The sequence below is a fragment of the Scyliorhinus canicula genome, chromosome 9 (assembly GCF_902713615.1).
Source record: "Scyliorhinus canicula chromosome 9, sScyCan1.1, whole genome shotgun sequence".
NCBI classification, from domain to species: Eukaryota; Metazoa; Chordata; class Chondrichthyes; order Carcharhiniformes; family Scyliorhinidae; genus Scyliorhinus; species Scyliorhinus canicula.
In genome coordinates, this window is record NC_052154.1 from 150,384,299 (window position 1) to 150,409,017 (window position 24,719).

At 45.2% G+C, this 24,719-nt stretch overlaps 1 protein-coding gene across 1 annotated transcript in view; it reads left to right on the forward strand.

Moving 5' to 3' along the window:
- Positions 1-9,292, forward strand: part of spon1b (spondin 1b) — a 401,065-nt gene extending 391,773 nt beyond the window's left edge. Inside the window, 3 exon segments of the mRNA XM_038807896.1 lie at positions 1,370-1,534; positions 5,694-5,957; positions 8,372-9,292. Coding sequence (XP_038663824.1) covers positions 1,370-1,534; positions 5,694-5,957; positions 8,372-8,535 — 593 coding nt within the window. The 3' untranslated portion in view covers positions 8,536-9,292.
- The last annotated feature ends 15,427 nt before the right edge of the window (positions 9,293-24,719 follow it).

The window sequence follows — 24,719 nt, forward strand, 5'->3', positions numbered from 1 at the left end:
CTGCTGTAAACCCCTATGACTCTGAGTGCCAAGGGGAATGTCGATTTTAGAGGCCCAAATTGTGTGATCCCTATTGACTCATTTGACCGCATGGTTTATACAAAGGAAGCTTCCAAACCAAACTCCCCGTGGAACTTCATGATCCAGCGCAAAAACTCAAGCAGCTCAATTCTATTTGTGCTTCTTTTTCTTTATTCTTTGATTTATCCTCTCTTAATTCTTTTGGACCTGGGGGGTTCCGAAAAGGTGCTGTCCTTAGCATTGTTACCTCATCAGCGGATAAAGCCAGAATCAGAAAGGCCAATTTCTCTTCGTTTTGCAAATTAATGGAAATGTGGGTTTAAACTTTAAGGTCCAAATTTAGATTTTACGGTCAAGAGTGAACAGATCAGAACTTAATTTTACATCCCATCTGATTTTCATTAGCTTCATTAAAAGCGTACCTGAAATGTAATAACGAACCAAGTTGTTAAATAACTATTTTGTATCTGTTTTTAAGGTCGAGGGAGAGGATAACGTACGAGTGACAAAAGGGAACTAGCAAATAAATTAAGGGAAAATGTTGTTGGATTTATTATCAGTGATAAAATAGCACTGGCGGAAATAATGGAACTTAAGAAGGGTAACTTTCCAGGGCCTAATGGTTCACCACCTGGGGCTAGTAAAGGGAGCAGGAGTAGGTGAGGGAATTGCAAAACCTTTAAACATTTGTCTAGAAGATAGGAAACCCAAGGTCGCTGCTCCTCCAGTACTATCTCACAAGTGCCTCTAATGTCGATTAGCCTGTCCTGTCAACTCAAAAATATATAGCTAATCATCTCTTTTGAAGCAATAACTAATTTCAAGTCTATTCACTTGTCTAGTTTCCCCCCTCTCTTGGCATCCACAATCCATTTTGGGAATAGAAGCATGATGAAGGCAACAGAGACTGAGAGCGGGATGTTCCGTTCCCCACATGGCGTGGAGGGGGGCCCGCTATTGTCCAGCGGCAGGATCTTCCTGCCCACTGTTTCCGTGGATCACACCTTCCGTGACTGGGGAACCTGAGGGGGGTGTCAACGTTGGAGGGACAGAAAAATCACCCTGGCGGGAATAGCCGGAACATCTTGCTCTGAAATTCCATGGAAATCCAATCAGGAGAAATGCTCATGAAGTGCTAAGTGGTTTTCTTTGGCTTCTAACATCCATCAAAATCTAGCACCATCAGCAATCAAAAAGGTTGAGGTGGTTGGGCCGCCTGAATTCAATAAGGGTCATTGGGGAGTGTTTGTGCGAAAATGTTGACTTGGAAAGCGTTGATCTGCATTAATGTTGTGATTCAGCAGAGTAGATTTTGAATTTCTAATAGTTGTTCTGTATTCGGTATCAGAGAGCATTCCCTGTATGCTGACTCTCTGGTCAGACTGGACCGACTGCAGCGTCACGTGTGGGATCGGCATGAGATCACGGTGGAGGATGCTGAAAACCCCAGCCGAGGTTGGAGAATGCAGCGAGGAATTGGAGCAGGTGGAGAAATGCATGTTGCCAGAATGTCGTAAGTAGAAGTTCCACAATGGTGAACCTTAAGAGTGGAATTACATTGAGTGCGCTGGTGCAGAAAGAGGCCATTTTTCCCAATTGGTCAACATCAGCATTCCTTCTCCACATGCACCATTCATCATCTAACCCTGGGCCTGGCAACAGAAGCTTCTAATACTTTTTTCCTCTTGTGTATATTAAATGTCTTTTTCAAGGCACCAATGCTATTCACCTCAACTACTCCTTCTAGTAACAAGTTCTGAATTCCAACTACTCTGCATAAATAAGTTAAAACTGAATTTTTTATTGGATTTATTAGCAACCATGATATATTTAAGAACCCTAGGTTTGGAATCACCCCACAAATGGAGACAACGGGCAGGATTTTCTGCCCCCCCCCCCCCGGCAGCCTGGATTGTGGTGGCCCACCATTAGCTGGCGGTGGAGGGGGCCCAACGTTGGCCGGCAGTGTAGGTGGCCCGCCATTGGCCGGAGATAGAGTTGGAGGTGATCCACTATTGGCTGAAGGTGGAGTTGACCTGCCACTGGTGGGCAGTGGAGGTGACCCATTTGTTACATTCTCAATGATCCTCAGCACTAACACAGGTATCCTGTAAAGTCAGGGCCTGCACTGATTATATGAAACGTTTTGGTAATCAGAAGCAAGGCCTAAGAGTAAAAATAAATTGTCGGGCAGCACGGTGGCTCAGTGGTTAGCATTGCTGCCTCACGGCGCCGAGATCCCAGGTTCGCTCCCAGCTCTGGGTCACTGTCCGTGTGGAGTTTGCACATTCGCCCCGTGTTTGCGTGGGTTTTGCCCCCACAACCCAAAGATGTGCAGGGTAGGTGGATTGGCCACACTAAATCGCCCCTTAATTGGAAGAAAATGAATTGGGCACTCTAAATTTATTTTTAAAATAAATAACTAAATAAATTGTAATTATATAGTGCCTTTCACAACCTCAGGATGTCCGAAATAGTTTTACAAGTAATTAAATACTTCAGCATAATCACTGATGTAATGTAAAAAACAGTATTGTCAATTTGCACATAGGATGCTGTGTGAGAGGATGACAGGTTTAATGCTTGATCTAAATGATCAAGGAGAGAAGGCAAATCAAGGAGTCATAATTACATAATATGAACATACTAATTAGGAGCAGGAGTAGGCCACCTGGCCCCTCGAGCCTGCTCTGCCATTCAATAGGATCATGGCTGATCTGACTTTAACCTCGGCTCCGCATTCCTGCCAACCCCTGATAACCTTTCACCCCGTTCTTAATCAAGAATCTCTTTAGCTCTGCCTTAAAAATATTCAAAGACTCTGATTCCACTGCCTTTAGAGGAAGAGAGTTCCAGAAACTCACAGCTCTCTGAGAAATAATTTCTCCTCATCTCTGTCTTCAATGTGTGATTCCTTATTTTAAACAGTGACCCCTAGTTCTAGATTTTCTGACACAAGAAAGCATCCTCTCCACATCTTCATATTAAACCTGGAGTTTGAAAGTTGGTCTATTATGAGATGAAAAAGACGATGGAAAAGCTTTGGAAAGAGTGCAGAGGAGATTTGTTGTATATCAGTTATGTGGAGAAATTGGAGAAGGTGAGGTTGTTGTCTCATCAGAGAATGTTAAGGGGAAATTTAATCAAGACGTTCAAAATCATAAGGCCTTTTGACAGTGCAGATGAGGAGAAAACTTATTTCCAGTATCAGAAGGGTCAGTGACTAAAGTGAGATAATTGTGGGGGCTTGGGGGGGAAGAGGGGGCACATCGCATGGATGTGGTGGTGTTTGGAAGAAAACAGATTAAAGGTCAGGTTTTCTTTTTCTTAATGAGTGGTGTAATGCACTGCGTAAATATGTGATGGAAGCAAATTTCAAATGGGAAAAGGATAAACTTACAGTCCTACACTTCCCAACAGTGATTGATTACAGATTGAAACTTGTACAATGAGTTTCATAGACACATGATGAAGCACAGTAGGTGCCATTTGGCCCATTGTGCCTGTATCAGCTCTTTGATCCCAACAAGTAGTCTGAAGGCCAGAGTTGTGAACTGGTCCATGGCAGGTGGTGAAGCTAAAAGTAAGATGTAGCAGCTTCCTTCGCTGGAGAGAGTTTATTAACTTAGTTCACAGACAATACTATACCAATACATCAGTGCATCAGCCATGCCAATTTGTCGGTGTACAAATGCCCATCACCCATTTAAGAATATGATTATCAATGAAGCTTAAAAATGTGAATAATAAGGTATTGTCAAGAGACAATGTATGAGAGAGAAATTTGAAACTAAGGGAAATGGATGTGGAAAATTTGGGAAAAAATTATCCTCGTGTCACTAGCAGCGTGGAGAAAGAGATGAGCAATAGAGAGGAAGAAAAACGAAGGACTTGGGACAAGAAAGTAATTTTCTGTATCAACAATTTGATCTTCTACTCCGTTGAGCAATGTAACTGAGCTGCTATAAGAAGCCCCAGAGAAAGGGACTAATGTTCTGTTACAGACAGATTTAGGAAGCAAATTAATTAAATTAAATTAAAATCGCTTATTGTCACAAGTAGGCTTCAATGAAGTTACTGTGAAAAGCTCCTAGTCGCCACATTCCGGCGCCTGTCCGGGGAGGCTGGTACGGGAAGTTCAGAGTTAGGAGGCAGCTACCATTATAATAATAATCTTTATTAGTGTCACAAATAGGCTTACTTTAACACTGCAATGAATTTACTGTGAAAAGCCCCTAGTCGCCGCACTCCAGTGCCTGTTCGGGTACACTGATGGAGAATTCAGAATGTCCAATTCACCTAACAGCACGTCTTTCGGGACTTGTGGGAGGAAACTGGAGCACCCGGAAGAACTGGAAACTGGAACACCACACAGACACGGGGAGAACATACAGACTCCGCACAGACAGTGACCCAAGCCAGGAATCGAACGCAGGTCCCTGGTGCTGTGAAGCAACAGTGCTAACCACTGTTCTAACGTGTCTGATAATTTTGTGTATCTATGAAACTCATTACACAAGTTTCTATTCGTAATCATTCATTGTTGGGAACAGTAAAGTCTCAAATCCATGTCCTTCCACAGAATCATTCAGTCCAGTGTTGTTTGAAAAAATGAAAAATTTGGCCCCCCTCTCCTTTCTCTTTCCCCCTCGACCCTGTAAATATTTACTTTTCAAGAATTTATCCAATTCCCCTTTGTCATCTGCTTCCATCACACATTGGAGTCATTGGATGGGAGGCGGGTTCGTGTGATGGACTGGGCGGTGTTCACAACTTATTTCCATCAGCAGCACACCCATGTCCCTGTGTTTAGCACACTGGGCTAAATCGCTGGCTTTGAAAACAGACCAAGCAGGCCAGCAGCACGGTTCGATTCCCGTAAAAGCCTCCCCGAACAGGCGCCGGAATGTGGCGACTAGGGGCTTTTCACAGTAACTTCATTGAAGTCTACTTGTGACAATAAGCGATTTTCATTTCATTTCATTTCCCGGCAGAATGGGGTGGTTACAATGGGAAATCCCTTTGGCAAGCAGCGGGAATATAGAATCCCGCCGCCAGCAAACGGCAAGCCGCCAAGACATCTGCGGCTGAGGAACTGGAGAATCCCACTCCTTCTTTTATGGGCAGCACGGTAGCACACGTGGCTAGCACTGTGGCTTCACAGCGCCAGGGTCCCAGGTTTGATTACCCGCTGGATCAGTGTCTGTGCGGAGTTTGCATGTTCACCCCGTGACTGCGTGGGTTTCCTCCGGGTGCTCCGGTTTCCTCCCACAGTCCAACGACGTGCAGGTTAGGTGCATTGGCCATGATAAATTGCCCTCAGTGACCAAAAAAATAAAAAAGTTAGGAGGCGTTATTGGGTTACGGGGATCGGGTGGAAGTGAGGGCTTAAATGGGTCGGTGCAGACTCAATGGGCCAAATGGCCTCCTTCGGCACTGTATGTTCTATGTATCTATGTATGTATTCTGATTTTGAACATCTCGATTAAATCTCCCCGTTTCAATTAAAGGAGGAATGTGACTCTCTATCAATGTCTCTGCTTTTCAGATTGATTGATATACTCAGCAAAAATGAGCACATTATTCATTCTGAATCATCATCATTTATTGAAGTTTAGGCGTTTTTTTTTATGCCAGAAACATTTAAGTTCCTTCTTTTTTTGCAATTGCAGCCACTGATTGCATGGTCTCTGAATGGTCAGAATGGTCAGAGTGCAATAAGTCTTGCGGAAAGGGACATGTGATCAGGACCAGGATGGTCAAACTGGAGCCGCAGTTTGGGGGGGCTACGTGCCCCGAGACTGTCCAGCGCAAGAAGTGTAAAGTGCGGAGGTGTTCGAGGAGGTTGAGCGATGAAAAAAGACGTCGCAAGGAAGCTCCAGAGAGGCAAGGGAATAAACAAATGAGGGGAGACCCTGACATTCCAGAGCACACAGGTACCTGAGTTCCTCGTGAGACATGGGGCATGTTACTGAATGAGCCCAAAGTTTGTTATTGTTATTTCTTATGTAAATATGGTACTGATGCTATTTTCTTAGTGTTATGCATGTGGCTCAGTGTCAGAGCTCAAAGGGTTCAAGACACAATTCTGGGAATTGAGAATACAGGTATACCCTAATCTGGCACTTTGACAACTTGCATTTATATAGTATCTTTATCCTTGCTCTTCTTCAGGAATGTCTGATCCAGCGTGACGTCTGAAGAAAAGGGTTGTACTGCTTTCCTGCACTGATATAGCCATTTCTATTGTCTCCTGTACCATCAGTTTTCTGGGCAGCTTTTCTGCAGATAAAGAGCAATACCATGTCCTTCTAACAAACCAATAACACAATCAATCTTGTCTTTCTTGTCTCCACAAAGAAGCTGAAAAATCTAAATTTCGATTCCAGAAGATTTGTGGCAGATTAAAAGATTATCCCATGCAGAATTTTATGATCCAAATTTTCAGTACCATTTCACATTGAGAAAGAATAGTGTGAAACAAATGTGGGGAGCAGGCGATTAGGGGCAGTGCTGGGGGCAGTTCCAGGGGTCACTGCCAGGGTATAGTTCTTGGGTGCCAGGGGACAGTCTCAGCGTACCAGGGGACATGCCAGGGCACCAGGAGGAAGTGTTAGGGTGCTAGGGTGTAGTGCCGTGGAGGGGGGCTTCAGTTGGGGAGGTCCATGTGGGTGGATGTGTCCTGCTGGGGGTGGGATCCTGTTTCGGGACTGTGTTCCATAAGTGGGGTGCCTTGGGTGGGGATGGGGTGGAGTAGGGGGAGCATGAGCATGGGGTCTCCATCTCCAAGGGGAGGATCTTGTTTTGTTTTTTTAGGGTGCCCAATCTCTGTTGAGTCAGCTTTGTCAGTTCTATCCACCAGTGCGATGGCGCAAGACAGGCCTCCAGCATTATTTTACTAGGTTTTGGAAAATATGGAGGGAAAAGCCAGCTGTTTACAACTGGTCCAGCACTTGGAAAATTTTGCCCTGATGTGTGGTGAGTGTCACATGGTAGAGAGGAACACGTGATTTTGTGCCTACTGTTCCCAAAGCTGTCCAACACTGGAGTTTCTCTCAGCTCATGTCTCGGCCTGTTGTATACTCATTGAATAGAGATTAACAATATAATAATCTTTATTTGTGTCACATGTGGGCTTACATTAACACTACAATGAATTTACTGTGAAAAGCCCCGAGTCACTACACTTCGGCAGCTGTTCGGGTACACTGAGGGAGAATTCAGAATGTCCAATACACCTAACAAGCACGTTTTTGGGGACTTGAGGGAGGAAACCGACGCACCCGGAGGGAACCCACGTAGACGCGGGGAGAACGTGCAGACTCCGCACAGAGAGTGACCCAAGCCGGAAATTGAACCCGGGTCCCTGGTGCTGTGAAGCAACTGTGCTACCATACCGCCCATTCACTGTGATTAGTCAACAACTCCATTATTCCTGGATCATTGACTCCCAGCATGGTGAAAGGTAAATTAGCTGGACTTTGTACTTTTATTTTTGGGCTTGTAATTCCCAAGTTCCTCATATATTTATTTTCCTTGAGATAAATTTTAGTTATCACCTTCTAGGTTCCTGGTTGGTAATCTAGCAGAGCAGTTTGCCTGTCCATCATCAAACCTATCGTGTTTTCATTTTACTAATTTGAATGAATTGAACCAAGAGTGAGTGAATTATACCAATGAAAAGGAATATGAGGAATTTAAAATTGCTGGAATAAACATCAATGTCCCTCTAATTCACTTGATACATTGATAATGGGCTTGTTGGTTAATCATAGCCATCAATGCGTTTATACAACAGACCCAGACACGAGGTGAGAAGTACCCTCTACCTACCCCCAACATAATTAACCCTATTGCTTTTATAAGGATGAGACCAGAACTCCACTATTAGCAGAGCCTGAACAGGCTGCGATTTTTTCCCCAGTAAAAAGAATGCTGAGGAATAACCTGATGGAGGTCTTTAAGAACTGAGAAGAAGTTGTGATGCGGTAAAAGTTGAGATCTGAGGGTGAGTCCAAAACTAGGGGGTCCATTTGTATAAGACAGTCACTAATAAATCTGATAGAGAATTCAGGAGAAACGTCTTCATCCAGAAAGTAATGCGGATGTGAAATTTCCTACCACAAGGAGGCAAATAGAATAGGTGCATTTACGGGAAAGTTAAGCAAACACATGAGGGAGAAAGGAATAGGAGGATATGTTGATGGGATGAGATGGGGAAGTGTGTGGAGCAAGAACATAAGTGCTAGCACAGACTGGTTGACCAGACATAGCCTCTTCCTATGCTGTAAATTTGATGCAATTTTGACCTCCTTTCAGTGACGCTCGCCGCCATCCATTTTTGTTTTAGGGTGCAAGATGAGACCGTGGACAGGTTGGACTGATTGCAGCAAGTTCTGCGGGGGAGGCATTCAGGAGCGTTTCATGGTTGTCAAGAGAAAATATCGCACCTCCCAGATCACCAGCTGCAAGGACATGAAAGAAATCCGTGCATGCAGCGTCCACCCATGTTAGGAAGTGCGGCAGACTGCCCTCACTCACAAATAGGTGCACTGCTTTTTTAAAGTGACGGAGAAACTCTTTCGCTCTTTCGCCCTAACATTTATAAATGTTACAATATCAGTGCACACACACACACACACACCTATACCTGCACACTAGCACGCAAGGCGATTAAAAAGCAATTTGAACTCTTAACCTATGGTTACGTTTTCTTTTTAAAAAACATTTTTATGCACTGGTGTGCAGTGTTTCTTTCTTTCCTGAATTTTAAAACCTTTGCTGTCGTAATGTTTGGTTGTGAGAAATGTTTTTTTTTTAATTAAAAAACGTCCATTTATGATATGAAAATTAGATGCCTTATCAAAGGAACATTTGCTGTTTGCTCTTTAGTGGTAAGGAGAAGTATAAAAGAAACTTAATGAAACTTAACGCTTAAAAAAAAAGTTTTATTTTGTCTATTGTCACATTTTGTGGTATCTTTACTGCTGCCCTAGGTGACGGTGTCACAAACGTATATTCGACCAAAGTCTTTGTGCGAATTTTCGGAAGTTCTTCAGTGTTGTTATTTGTTTTCTTTGTTAAAATATTAATCGGTACACTGAGAGTGTGAACGAGTGTGAGTGTGAACGAGGTCAAATAGTACAAGGCACGCTCAGCCTATTTTACCGTTTGTAAAAAAAAAGGATAAAAAAAGAAAAATATATAATTTTGATGATGTATTAACTTGTCCGGTTACCATGTTTGACAATAAAACAAAATGGCAATAATGTATCTGGGTTCTTTTTTTCGATTTAATTGGAGGAAACTATGGGCTGGACCTTGCTGGGAATATAAATGCGTGAACCACCCATGCTGTTATTAATATAGGAATCGGCCATTGGGTTCAGGGGATGAAGAGATATAATACGCATTGTGAATATCCTGAAATTGCGGAATGATTGACACCTCTGCACTGTTGGCTTCACAACTACACCTCACCTGTAGATGTCCTGTGATGTTTAAGAACCTGCGGGATTTATGTATTGATTGCCCATTCAACTCACCACTAAATAAAGAACTTGCATTTCTAGACCACATTTGGGACCTCAGGAGGACTTTAAAGACAATAAGGTACTTGTTGTAATGGAAGAAGTTCCACATAGCAAGCTTCCACAAAGCATGAGCAGGAATTTGCAGACAGTTCGAATGCTTTCATCACAGTGTTGTGTGAAAAGGGGACCCGAAAGAGAGGCACCCCCACAGGCCCCATTCCCACCCAGGTTCTAAGCAGTGTGACCAAGTGGGCTTTCATCCAGTCCCTGAACTTCTCCCACCTCTGAAGGGGAACCATTGCGGTGAAGACAGGCCACCCTAGGCCTCGCCGTCCCACATAAAATTACAGACAGGTCGGGGCGAGTGGGAGGGCCACCCAGGGAATTTGATGGGGCCCCCTTTGCAAACCTACCAGTGGAGATCTATCAAATTCTGCCCCATATATTTTTTAATAAGTCGATTGGCTGATAAATATTGGGAGGGCCAGGGGAGAACTCCCATACTCTCCATCAAAATTGTGCGTTGAGATATTTTACATTCACCCGAGAGGATGGATGGAACCTTGTTTAAGGTCTCATCTCAATGACAACACATGTGACAAGGCAATACATCATCGTTACTATATTGGGTGTGTTAGCCTAAATGTTTGTGCTCAAGTCTCTGGAGTGAGGCTTGAACCCACAATCCCCTGACATCAAACTGAGCCACAGCTAACGCAATCCCATGAACGACACTCCGACAGAAGGTAAATCATAATAAATAGGAGCAGGAGTAGGTCATTCGGCTCAGTGAGCTTGCTCCATCATTTGAGATCATCAAGGCTGACCTGATAGTGCTCTTTCCTGCCTGTTCCCCCATAATCCTTCTGTGCCTCGTTGACCAAAAATCTGTCTAACTCAACCTTGAATATATTCAATAACCTAATCACCACTTCTCTCTGGGGAAGAGGATTCCAAAAACTAATGATTGTCCAAAAAACATTCTTCCTCATCGTCATCTGAAATGGGAGACCATTTATTTTTAAAGTGAACCACACTCGTTCTAGATTTTCCCCCATAAGAGGTAAATCCTATCAGCATTTACCTTGTAAAACCTCAGAATCTTACATTTTTCAATAAGATCTCCTCTTATTCTTCTAAATTCCAACCTTTCCTCATAATGAAAAAAAATGAAAATCGCTTATTGTCACCAGTAGGCTTCAATGAAGTTACTGTGAAAAGCCCCTAGTCGCCACATTCCGGCGCCTGTCCGGGGAGGCTGGTATGGGAATCGAACCGTGTTGCTGGCCTGCTTGGTCTGCTTTCAAAGCCAGTGATTTAGCTCAGTGAGCTAAACCAGCCCCATCACCCCATCCCATTCAGCACAGGAATCAGCCAGTGAAACTTCTCTGAAACATTTCTAATGCACGTATATCCACGGTAGCATGGTGGTTAGCATAAATGCTTCACAGCTCCAGGGTCCCAGGTTCGATTCCCGGCTGGGTCACTGTCTGCACGTCCTCCCTGTGTGTGCGTGGGTTTCCTCCGGGTGCTCCGGTTTCCTCCCACAGTCCAAAGATGTGTGGGTTAGGTGGATTGGCCTTGCTAAATTGCCCGTAATGTCCTAAAAAAAAGTAAGGTTGGGGGGGGGTTGTTGGGTTACGGGTATAGGGTGGATACGTGAGTTTGAGTAGGGTGATCATGGCTCGGCACAACATCGAGGGCCGAAGGGCCTGTTCTGTACTGTTCTATGTTTATTTATTTTTATTTTGAAATTCTAGTTGTTTAAGTTTACCAAGGGTTTAAGACATGGCAGGAGATCCCAGACCCATGTCATGCTCCTCGTGTGCGATGTGGGAGCTCAGGGACACGTCCACTGTCCCTGGCTCCTTCACGTGCAAGAAGTGTGTTCAGTTGCAGCTCTTGTTAGACCGCTTGACGGCTCTGGAGCTGCGGATGGACTCACTTTGGAGCATCCGCGATGCTGAGGAGGTCGTGGATAGCACGTTTAGCGAGTTGGTCACACCGCAGGTGAAGGTTACTGAGGGAGATAGAAAATGGGTGACCAAAAGAAAGAGCAAGAGTAGGAAGGCAGTGCAGGTGTCCCCTGCGGTCATCTCCCTGCAAAACAGATATACCGCTTTGGATACTGTTGAGGAAGATGGCTCACCAGGGGAAGGCAGCAGCAGCCAGGTTCATGGCACCGTGGCTGGCTCTGCTGCACAGCAGGGCAGGAAGAAAAATGGCAGGGCTATAGTGATAGGGGACTCGATCGTAAGGGGAATAGACAGGCGGTTCTGTGGACGCAATCGAGACTCCAGGATGGTATGTTGCCTCCCTGGTGCAAGTGTCAAGGATGTCTCGGAGCGGCTGCAGGACATTCTGGCGGGGGAGGGTGAACAGCCAGCTGTCGTGGTGCACATAGGCACCAACGATATAGGTAAAAAACGGGATGAGGTCCTACAAGCGGAATTCAGGGAGTTAGGAGTTAAACTAAAAAGTAGGACCTCAAAGGTAGTAATCTCAGGATTGCTACCAGTGCCACGAGCTAGTCAGAGTAGGAATGTCAGGATAGATAGGATGAATGCGTGGCTCGAGAGATGGTGCAAGAGGGAGGGATTCAAATTCCTGGGGCATTGGGACCGGTTCTGGGGGAGGTGGGACCAGTACAAACCGGACAGTCTGCACTTGGGCAGGACTGGAACCGATGTCCTAGGGGGGATGTTTTCTAGAGCTGTTGGGGAGGGTTTAAACTAATGTGGCAGGGGGATGGGAACCAATGCTGGAAGTTGGAAGGTAGTAAAACAGGGCCAGAAACAAAAGGAAGTAAGGGGAAAAGTGCAAGGCAGAGAAGACATAGTCAGAAATCCATAAGGGCGACAGTACAAGGTACAGTGACTGAGGGGAGCACAGTGAATAGGCCCAGTGATAACAAAAGGAATAAAACTGGAGATGTTAAGATTCAAAACAGAGGTAAAAAAACCAACATAAGTGTACTTTACCTGAATGCTCGTAGTATTCGGAATAAAGTAAATGAGTTGGTGGCACAAATCATCGTAAATGACTATGATTTAGTGGCCATTACTGAAACATGGTTAAAGGATGGTCACGACTGGGAGTTAAATATCCGAGGGTATCAAACTATTCGGAAGGACAGAGTGGATGGTAAGGGAGGTGGTGTTGCTCTGTTATTTAAGGATGACATCCGGGCAATAGTAAGGGATGACATCGGTGCTATGGAGGATAAGGTTGAATCCATTTGGGTGGAAATCAGGAATAGTAAGGCGAAAAAGTCACTGATAGGAGTAGTCTATTGGCCACCAAATAGTAACGAGATGGTGGGGCAGGCAATAAACAAAGAGATAACTGATGCATGTAGAAATGGTACAGCAGTTATCATGGGGGATTTTAATCTACATGTCAATTGGTTTAACCAGGTCGGTCAAGGCAACCATGAGGAGGAGTTTATAGAATGTATCCGCGATAGTTTCCTAGAACAGTATGTAATGGAACCTACGAGGGAACAAGCGGTCCTAGATCTTGTCCTGTGTAATGAGACAGGATTGATTCATGATCTCATAGTTAGGGATCCTCTCGGAAGGAGCGATCACAATATGGTGGAATTTAAAATACAGATGGAGGGTGAGAAAGTAAAATCAAATACTAGTGTTTTGTGTTTAAACAAAGGAGATTACAAGGGGATGAGAGAAGAACTAGCTAAGGTAGACTGGGAGCTAAGACTTTATGGTGGAACAGTTGAGGAACAGTGGAGAACCTTCCAAGCGATTTTTCACAGTGCTCAGCAAAGGTTTATACCAACAAAAAGGAAGGACGGAAGAAAGAGGGAAAATCGACCGTGGATATCTAAGGAAATAAGGGAGAGTATCAAATTGAAGGAAAAAGCATATAAAGTGGCAAAGATTGCTGGGAGATTAGAGGACTGGGAAATCTTTAGGGGGCAACAAAAAGCTACTAAAAAAGCTATAAAGAAGAGTAAGATAGAGTATGAGAGTAAACTTGCTCAGAATATAAAAACGGACAGTAAAAGTTTTTACAAATATATAAGACAAAAAAGAGTGGCTAAGGTAAATATTGGTCCTTTAGAGGATGAGAAGGGAGTTTTAATAATGGGAAATGAGGAAATGGCTGAGGAACTGAACAGGTTTTTTGGGTCGGTCTTCACAGTGGAAGACACAAATAACATGCCAGCGACTGATAGAAATGAGGCTATGACAGGTGAGGACCTTGAGAGGATTGTTATCACTAAGGAGGGAGTGATGGGCAAGCTAATGGGGCTAAAGGTAGACAAGTCTCCTGGCCCTGATGGAATGCATCCCAGAGTGCTAAAAGAGATGGCTAGGGAAATTGCAGATGCACTAGTGATAATTTACCGAAATTCACTAGACTCTGGGATGGTCCCGGTGGATTGGAAATTAGCAAACGTGACGCCACTGTTTAAAAATGGAGGTAGGCAGAAAGCAGGAAATTATAGGCCAGTGAGTTTAACTTCGGTAATAGGGAAGATGCTGGAATCTATCATCAAGGAAGAAATTGCGAGGCATCTGGATAGAAATTGTCCCATTGGGCAGACGCAGCATGGGTTCGTTAAAGGCAGGTCATGCCTAACTAATTTAGTGGAATTTTTTGAGGACATTACCAGTGCAGTAGATAACGGGGAGCCGATGGATGTGGTATATCTGGATTTCCAGAAAGCCTTTGACAAGGTGCCACACAAAAGGCTGCTGCATAAGATAAAGATGCATGGCATTCAGGGTAAAGTAGTAGCATGGATAGAGGATTGGTTAATTAATAGAAAGCAAAGAGTTGGGATAAATGGGTGTTTCTCTGGTTGGCAATCAGTAGCTAGTGGTGTCCCTCAGGGATCCGTGTTGGGCCCACAATTGTTCACAATTTACATAGATGATTTGGAGTTGGGGACCAAGGGTAATGTGTCCAAGTTTGCAGATGACACTAAGATGAGTGGTAAAGCGAAACGTGCAGAGGATACTGGAAGTCTGCAGAGGGATTTGGATAGGTTAAGTGAATGGGCTCGGGTCTGGCAGATGGAATACAATGTTGACAAATGTGAGGTTATCCATTTTGGTAGGAATAACAGCAAACGGGATTATTATTTAAACGATAAAATATTAAAGCATGCCGCTGTTCAGAGAGACTTGGGTGTGCTAGTGCATGAGTCACAGAAGGTTGGTTTGCAAGTGCAACAGGTGATTAAGAAGGCAAATGGAATGTTGTCCTTCATTGCTAGAGGGATGGAGTTTAAGACTAGGGAGGTTATGCTGCAATTGTATAAGGTGTTAGTGCGGCCACACCTGGAGTATTGTGTTCAGTTTTGGTCTCCTTACTTGAGAAAGGACGTACTGGCGCTGGAGGGTGTGCAGAGGAGATTCATTAGGTTAATCCCAGAGCTGAAGGGGTTGGATTATGAGGAGAGGTTGAGTAGACTGGGACTGTACTCGTTGGAATTTAGAAGGATGAGGGGGGATCTTATAGAAACATTTAAAATTATGAAGGGAATAGATAGGATAGATGCGGGCAGGTTGTTTCCACTGGTGGGTGACAGCAGAACTAGGGGGCATAGCCTCAAAATAAGGGGAAGTAGATTTAGGACTGAGTTTAGGAGGAACTTCTACACCCAAAGGGTTGTGAATCTATGGAATTCCTTGCCTAGTGAAGCAGTTGAGGCTCCTTCATTACATGTTTTTAAGGTAAAGATAGATAGTTTTTTGAAGAATAAAGGGATTAAGGGTTATGGTGTTCGGGCCGGAAAGTGGAGCTGAGTCCACAAAAGATCAGCCATGATCTAATTGAATGGCGGAGCAGGCTCAAGGGGCCAGATGGCCTACTCCTGCTCCCAGTTCTTATGTTCTTATGTTCTATCCCTCCTTAATTAAAGAAATGAAAACTGTATCTGGTACTCTAGGTGCAGTCTCACCCAATCAACACTTTCCTGCTTTTATATTCCATCCCCCTTGAAATAAAGGCCAACATTCTATTTGCATTCTGAATCACTTGGTGTACCTGCATGTTAACTTGTTTTGATTCATGTAACAGGATGCCAATATCCCTCTGTACTGCATTTTTCAGTTTCTCTCTCCCCATTTAAATGTTTTGCTTCTGTATTCTTCTTGCCAAAGTACAGCAGCTCACATTTTTCTTCTACTCTCTCTGCCAAAGTGTTTGCCTACTTACATACATAACCTATCATATGTCTTTGCAAACTCTTTGTATCCTCCTGACAACTTCACGCTTGGTAGTAAAGAATTCGGGAATTGGTGACAAAAGAAACATGCTATCAAAGCTTTTCATCTCGCACTCATCAGGACAAATGCAATAATGCCAAAATTCAAAGGGAGCAGCAATTTACACTGCATGAGAAAAGGGGAGCCAATTGATTTGCAAGTCACGTCTGATTTGTTGACACATTGCCTTAGCAAATGCACTAGGAAGCAATTGTCCGTGTTTTTGTTTATTCTTAAATGTTTGGAGATATTCCTTTTGCCTGCACAGGACAGGTCCCTGCGTGTGAATATATGTAACTTCTTGCAAACATAAGTGAGCTACATTGTGAGGCTGACCACTAACCTTAAATTGGTTGCTCGTGTAATTCCTAACACACTCGGGATCATTCAGCAAGTGCTGTATAATCACAGAATCACATTTAAAATTCGATATTATGCTCTAAGTTTTGTAAGCAAGGGTTTTTCAGGGGATGGTTGAGTATGGTCATTATTCTGGCTATTACAGACAGCTGAAGGTACATGCCATTTGATACAGTCTGCCAGTTATTGCGATGTAAGCACATGTACCAGCACTGAAATTCGTATAACACATTATTAATTTGTGTGATAAACAGAATATATTTTTCAATTGATTGCACTCTGTTAGTGGAAGACACTCGTGTCCAAGTCTTCTAGTCTGCCATTAAAACTCTCAGAATTGTACAACTTTTCTTTCAATTTGATACCATCCTTAACTTCCTTAGTTAGCCATGTCCTTCAAGTAGCATCTTTCTTTCTCAGCGAAACCTATTTTTGAGAGTTAGAAACTTCTCTATAAATTTCTGCCAAAGCTTCTTTACCATTTTAATTTTTGACCTATCTTCCCATTACACTTTAGCAAACTCTGCCTTCCTTATATAATTAATTGCGTTTACTGAAATTTGGGGCATTGGTTTCAGTCCCAAATTTCTTATTTTTAAATGTCGAGCACCCAGTTATTTTTTTGTTCCAATTAAGGGGCAATTTAGCGTGGCATATCCACCTAACCAGCACATCTTTGGGCTGTGGGGGTGAAACCCACGCAGGCACGGGAAGAATGTGCAAACTCCACATGGACAGTGACCCGGGTCTGGGATCAAACCGGGGTCCAGTCCCAAATTTCTTACCCTTACACTGAATGTGAAATGATATCATGTTATGATCACTTTTACCTAGATGATCTTCTACTTTTCCGTTCTATGAATATTCTGCCTGAAGACAAGACCTTGGCTCATTGTATCCAAATACTTCACCCTGGGCTATTTTTCTTGGCCATTTTTGTCAGTGATGGTTTGTCACTTTCTTCCATTCTCCGGGCAAGAAGTCAGATCCCAAGTCAAGCTCAGCCAAAACAGGAGTTGAACCCACACTGTTGACCCTATTCTGAACGACTTGCCAGACATTCAGCCATCTGAGATAAATGGCCCCATTCTTCACTCTGAGGGAATTCATTAATCCTTTTTTATGACACATTGCCTGTGGCTTATCAGCAGCCTGATCCCTGATTGGTTCCAGAACAGGTTGTTCTAAGAAATGTCCTGAGCACTATATGGCCAGGGATTTACTGCCTCTCCCGCCTAATGGGATATCTTGGTCCTGCTGAACTAAATGAAGATTTAGATGGCTCGCCACACTCACCAGGGGGAGACATACTATGGAGGGACATAAAATCCTGCCCTATGAACTTATCATCCAGGTAAGTTTTGCCAATTTGATTCGTCCAATCTATATGAAGATTAAAATTTCCCATGTTGATTGCAGTGCCTTTCTTACAAGCCCGTGTTTTTGCTTAATCTAAACTGTGTCCTATAGTATAACTACTGTCAGGGCATCTATAAACCACTCCAGCTATTCTGCGGGATTCTCCATAAGCGACATCCTTTGCCTTGCCACCAGCCCACACACGCCTGGGGGGTTACCAGGCTGCGTGGGGTGGCCACAATGGGAAACCCCATTGGCCGGCTGAGGGAACGGAGAATCCCGGTGCTGGTGGGGGCACGTTGTGCCGTAAAACGGGGCTAGAGGGATTGAGAATACTGCCCAGAACTTTCCCTTTACTATTTTTTTGTCAACCCAAGCTGTTTCTACCCATTTTGATCCCCCGAACCAAGATCATTTTTCGCAACTGTATCCATCTCATCCTTTATTATTGCCCACCTTTTTATAACCTTCCTCCTGTCCTTCTCCAATGTCAAATAACCTTGAATATTCAGGTCCCTGCCATGGTCTCTTAACAGCCATGTCTCTTTACCATGCTCATTTATTTTTATCTGTGCATCCATCTTGTTATGAATGCTATGTGCACTCAGCCAAAAAACCTGAATTCTTCCTTTTTGCCATTTTCACTCATCTGACTTTATTTGCTTGTGTATTCATATCTGTCCATGCTCTGCCCCTTTCTGTCACACTCAGGTTGCCATTACCTCACATTTTTGCTATGGTCCTTTCTCTTAAATCTCCTAAATCTTCCTTCACATAAATGTTCACATGCATCTGTTGCCCTCATTCCCTTGTCTTCTAGGTGGCAGAGGAGATTTGGTGAGTTGCTGCTGTGCATCTTGTATTTAGAACACACTTCTTCCACTGGATGTTAGTGTTGGAGGGAGTAAACCTTTAATTGAGTGGATGGAGTGCCAATCAAGTGTGTTTCTTTATCTTGGATGGTATTGAACTTCTTGAGTGTCGTTATCGAGTCACAGAGGTCTACGGCACAGAAAAGGCATTCAGCCCATTGCGAATGCACCAGTCAAAAACAACCACCTAAGTATTCTAATCCCATGTTCCAGCACTTGGCCTATAGCCTTGCATGTCTTGGCATCACAAGTGCACATCTAAATACTTCTTAAATGTTATGAGGGCCTCTGCCTCCACTGTCCTTTCAGGGAGTGAGTTCCAGATTCCCATCACCCTCTGGGTGAAGATGAATTTCTTTGCACCCCTTCTAAACTTCCTGCTCAAATCTATGCCCCCTGGTAATTGATTCAGTCACCAAGGGTAAAAGCTTCTTCCTGTCTATCTATCCCCCTCATAGTTTTATACATCTCAATCATGTTCCCCCTCAATTTCCTCTGATCCAAGGAAAACAATCCAAGTCTCTCTTCATAACTGAAACTTTCCAGCCCAGGAAACATCCTGGTAAACCTCCTCTGGACCCTTTCCTGTGCTACCATTTCCCTCCTATAATATAGATTCCAAAAATGCATACAACACTCCCGCTGTGGCCGAACCAACATTTTATATAATTTCCGCATAACATCCCACCTCTTGAACTCTACGCCTCAACTAATAAAGGCAAGTATACCACAGGCCTTCATATCCACTATATCTGCCAGTCCTGCTACCATACATGCACACCAAGGACCCTCTGATCCTTGGTGATTCCCAGGGTCCTGCTGTTGGAGCTGCATTTATCAAGGCAAGTGGAGAGATTCCATCACACTCCTAAAATTTGCCTTGCAGATGATGGACAGGTTATGGGAAGTCAGGCGGTGAGTTACTTGCCTCAGAATTCCCAGCCTCTGACCTGCTCCTGGAGCCAAATTATTTACATGGCTGGTCCCGTTCAGTTTTGGGTCAATGGTAACCCCCAGGATGTTCACAGTGGGAAATTCAGTGATGGTAATGATACGATCCTCTCTGATAATACTGCCAGACAGTAGATCCTGGGTGGGATACTCCGTCCCAGGACATCTGGTTCACGTTCCCCGATGGGACGGAGAATCTGGCGTTGGGCAAAATTGGGATCGAAACCGGGCGCTGACCTGATCGAGATGCTCAGACCGCCACCCCTGCTGGCAGTGGGATTGAGGTCCATGACTGCTTGCCAGCAGGAGCATGTAAATGAATGGAAATGGGTCTTAATCATCCATTTAGCTGGTCCGGAACCCAATGCTCCGGCCCTCCATGATTGTCCCATCCCTTCAGTTGGGTATCACGTAGGCATGGAACACTTGTGGTCTCCACCAGCGTGGCCCTGGCATGGTGGACCACGTGATGTGACACTACCCAACATGAGGTCCACCGCGCCAGCGCCACACTGGTAGTGACCATCCAAACCCAACCAAGGGCCACCCTCCCCACTGCAATGGATTGCCTGCCCACCCCTGTGATAAGGGACACACCCCCCCAGCGGAGACCCGCTTCACAGCGCCGGGGACCTAGTTTTGATTCCCAACTTGGGTCACTGTCTGTGCGGAACCTGCACGTTCTCCCCGTGTCTGCGTGGGTTTGCTCTGGCTGCTCCGGTTTCCTCCCACAAGTTCTGAAAGACATGCTGTTAGGTGAATTGGACATTCTGAATTCTACCTCTGTGTACCCGAACAGGCACCGGAGTGTGACGACTGGGGGATTTTCACTGTAACTTCATTGCAGTGTTAATGTAAGCATGCTTGTGATACTAACAAAGATTATTATTATTATGAATTGGGAGACCCCCCCCCCCCCCCAGACCCCTGTTATAGGGAGACCCCTAAAGAGAGATAAGTGCATTCCAACCACTGAGAGTGCATTACACGACACTTTCTTCTCGTTTATGGTTGTCAATGTTTGTAAACATTGGGGTTTCACCACTTACGTTACTGAACCATTAAAGGAGATGAATGAATCAAAGCTGCAGATGGTTTGTAGAAGCTGTCAATCATAGACCAATACTAGAAAGCATTGAACTGCAGCTTAGGCAGCTAATCGATCTGTGGGAACCAGATGCAGGTAACAGCTGCTTTCTTTCCAGGAATGGATATGTGGAGCTTCAAGGTAAGTATTACAGCTGTAATTCTTCTCACTGTCCCTGTCCGGACTGCTCTCTCGGTTCCAGACAGGGGTCTCTTTTCTGGGGTGGGGATCTGTGTAAAGGGGTCTGTGGAGTGTGCCTTTAGGCAGGGGGTTCCTGTGAGGGGTCCCCCCTATTGCACGGGTCCCTACGTTGGGGCTGGATCTGGTCACCCCCGTACTTGGGGGTGGAGGGATGCACCCAAGCAATCCAGGGTGGGGGGGGGCTGCTGTGCAGTGCGGGGAGGGGGAGTTTTCAGGGTTGATCTGCGGTGCAGGTGGGCAGAGGGCTGGTCGTGGACCTTGATACCGGGCTACCCGCTCAAAATGGCGGCTCGATAGCAGGATTCCCTCAGGAATCCCTCATATTCCACGCCATGCATAAATTTGCAGAACCAGGAAGGCTAATTGCCTGCCAGTTTGCGTTCCCAGGGAGGTTGTAATCCAGTTGCAATTCACCTCCAGCGAGAGAAGATAGGGCGGGATTTTCCATTGTCCGACGTCGAAATTGGAGCCGGTGCCTGTTTGACACCAGTTAGCCATGCTCCCTCCCCCTGCCGTGCGCAGCCGCAATGCCGTTGCCACCTCATTGCCCGGCACACCCATGATGCTCCGCCCCCAATGGGGTGAGTTCCCGACGGCGTGGGACACATGTGGTCAGACAAATCGTGCTCCCAGCATGGCGGCTGTGGACTGTGACCAGTGCCGCCAAACTCGGCTGGGAACCGTGCCGTTGGCTGGGGTAGGGGGTGGGCTTCTGCAAAGGCTGGGGGGACTGGTGGAGGGTGTTAAGGGGATGGCCAGGTTATGGGCTGTGAGGTTGCGGATGGCAGGTTGGGTCTGCTCACGGCCGGCAACATGTTGGGCGGCATTCTGTTGTTGCTTGACGCCAAAATTGTGTTTGCTAATCGGGTGGAGAATGGGCTCCAACGTCGAAATCGGGGCAGGTGCCGGTTTGACGTCGGTCAGCCATCCTCCCCCCACGACCCCCCCGGAAAAGGCATCATCATGCTGTTGGTGCCTCATCGGCTGGCCCACACCTGACAGCGTGGGACATGTGTTGCCACACAAAATGTGAATTTGACGTGGCGGCTGCGGACCTTGGCCAGAGCAGCTAAATTTCGCTGGGATCCATGCCACTGGCCAGGGATGCTTCTGCAATGGGTGGGTGGACTGGTGGGGGTTGTCCAGGGAGCGGGCTGTGCAGTCGCAGATGCCTCATTGTCACAGTTGCCGCCATGTTGTACGTGCGACTGCTGCTTCAGCGCGAGAGGCAGGAGTTCGAGTCGCCACCGGTGCTTGCCCCTCATGGGTACTGGAATCAGTAAGGGGTTCGCAGATATTTGCCGGTCATGAAACACCACCGGTGGGCAGCATGGTGGCGCAGTGGTTAGCATTGCTGGCTCACGCCGCCGAGGTCCCAGGTTCGATCCCGGCTCTGGGTCACTGTCCGTGTGCAGTTTGCACATTCTCCCCGTGTTTGCGTGGGTTTCACCCCCACAACCCAAAGATGTGCAGGGTAGCTGGATTGGCCACGCTAAATTGCCCCTTAATTGGAAAAAATGAATTGGGTACTCTAAATTTATCAAAAAAACCAAACAAATGAAACACCACCATTTCCACGCCAACATCGGCACTTAGTCGCAGAAATGGAGAATCCAGCCCATAGTCTCCCAAGTGGAGAATCCAGCCTGCTAACTTTTAACTTTTGTTAGCCCCCACCAGACGTAGGATCGGTGTATGTTTTGCAACATTTTTTCGGGTGTAAAACGCCATTGTTCCTACGCCGGAGTCAGTACTTAGTATTAAAATCTGAGAATCCCGCCCAAAAGCTTTTTCTAACCTAGGGTGGTCCCTGATTGCTAAGCAACAGTCTTGTTTTCCTTTAAGCCCTGTTTACTCTCACATTGTAAGTCCATTCATTACAATACAGGTACAGTTTAAAGTGACCATAACCCACAGCTACGCAGGCACCATTGTTCAGCTTGAAGCTGACTAAAGTTTTAACCTTACTTAAGGTTAAACATACTTCAGGTTCCCTTGTTTCTAATACCCACAAATACGAATAAAGATTATTTGAAATGATCTATGTTTCCCGACTCACTGAACAATGTGCAATTATTAGTGAACATTCCCACTTTTGATCGTACAACAGGAACATGTTCATTGATGAAGTTAGGCCTAGAACACTACCCTGGGAGTGAGATGATTAACCTCCAATAATCACAACCATCATCCTTTGTGCCAGGTATGAGTGCAATAAGAGCAGGACACCATCAGGCTCTTCCAACTTCCACTGTCATTCAATAGGTTCAAGTCTGAACTTTCACACCCACACCAATTTCTCACTCCCATATTCCCCAATTCACTTAATGTCCAAAATATCTATCAATTTTAATCCTGAGATGACTCATTAGCTGAGCTACCACAGTGGGGGAGAGAATTCCAAAGATTTATAACACTTTATGTGGAGAAAGTTCTCCTTATCTCAGTTCTATGGCAGAACGCTTATCATAAGGATAAAGGGTGGCACGGTGGTTAGCACTGCTGCCTTACAGCGCCGAGGACCCGGGTTCGATCCCGGCACTCGGTCACTGTTTGTGTGGAGTTTGCACATTGTCCCCGTGTCTGCGTGGGTCTCATCCCCACAACCCAAAGATATGCAGGGTAGGTGCATTGGCCACGATAAATTTCCCATTAATTGGAAAAATAAAATTGGGTACTCTAAATTTAGAAGAAAAAGACTATGACTCTCGCCAGGGGGAACAGCCTTTCAGCATCTATCCTCTGAAGACCTTTTAGAGTTTTTTCAGTCAGCTCATCTTTTGTTCTTCTCTGGTGTTGAGAATTTAGACCACTTGACTCAACCTCTCTTTGGTAGACAATGCTCTCATCCCAGGAATAAATCTAGTGAACCTTCATCAAGCCAGTTCTAAGGGAAACATTTATTTTCTTAGGTAAGGAGAACAAACTTTGGTCCAGAGATGGTGTCACCAAAGCCCTGCATAATTGCAGCAATATTTTCTTACTTTTATACTCCAAATCCCTTGTAATAAAGGCCAACAGAGCATTTGCCATCTAAATATCTACTGTCCCTGCATTATAGAGACAGAAAGGCATGGTTAAGTTTGTCTAGATTGGTGCAGAAAGGCAACAATCACATGAGAACCAAGATGACAAAGGGGAAAGCAGCGCACATGGTGTTTTCTAAATGGACACCGTGCACCTGGGCCACAAGGTATGCTAATGCAACTCTTGTCCAGGCTGCATGCAGTCTGCGTGCAACCTTACTCAATTCCTCATTCATTGGCATATTGATGTGCATCTGCATTTTAGGTCTCAGACCTCCCTGTTCCTCCCTGATGCAGGAAACAGATTTCTGTGTCAGGCACCTTTAATAGGCTAGTGGCTCCAGCATAGGTCTGTGGCCAGCCACAAGAATTTGTGTTTCTATTAACACAGATTAAGGTGCTACATCAGAGCATAATCAGACAATAATTGCCAGCAAGCAAAAGAAGCGAACATGAGAAAAGCCAACCAAAAGCATGATCAAAAAGATAGGTTTTAAAGACTATCTTAAATAGGAGAGTGATGCTGAGAGGTTTATGGAGGGAATTCCAGAGCTAAGTAGTTAAAGACATGGTTAACCATATCTTTGACCATATCTCATTCTATTTCTTTCTCCCTCTCATATTCTAATTTGGCTTCCCCTGAGATGGACCTATGGGAACTGCAGAACAGTGATAACATTATTGCACTCGTAATCCAAGAGCCTGGACTAAAACTTGCAAATCACAAGTTCAAATCCCACCACAGGAGGTGGAGGAATTTAAAGTCAACTAATTAATAAAGCTGGGAGGAAATTCTGGGCCCATTAAAAATGATAATGAAACTACCAGATTGTTACAAGAAAGAAACTTACCTCTGTTCACAAATGCCCTTCAGGAGAAGAAACCCGCCACTCCGGCGTCGGGTCACCCCAAAGATGCGGAATTCTCCGCACCTTTAGGGGCCAAGCCCTAACCTTGAGGGGCTAGGCCCGCGCCAGAGTGGTTGCCGCCCTGCCAGCCGGCGGGAACGGCCTTTGGCGCCACGCCAGCTGGGGCCGAAGGGACTTCGCCGGCCGGCGGAAGTCCGCGCA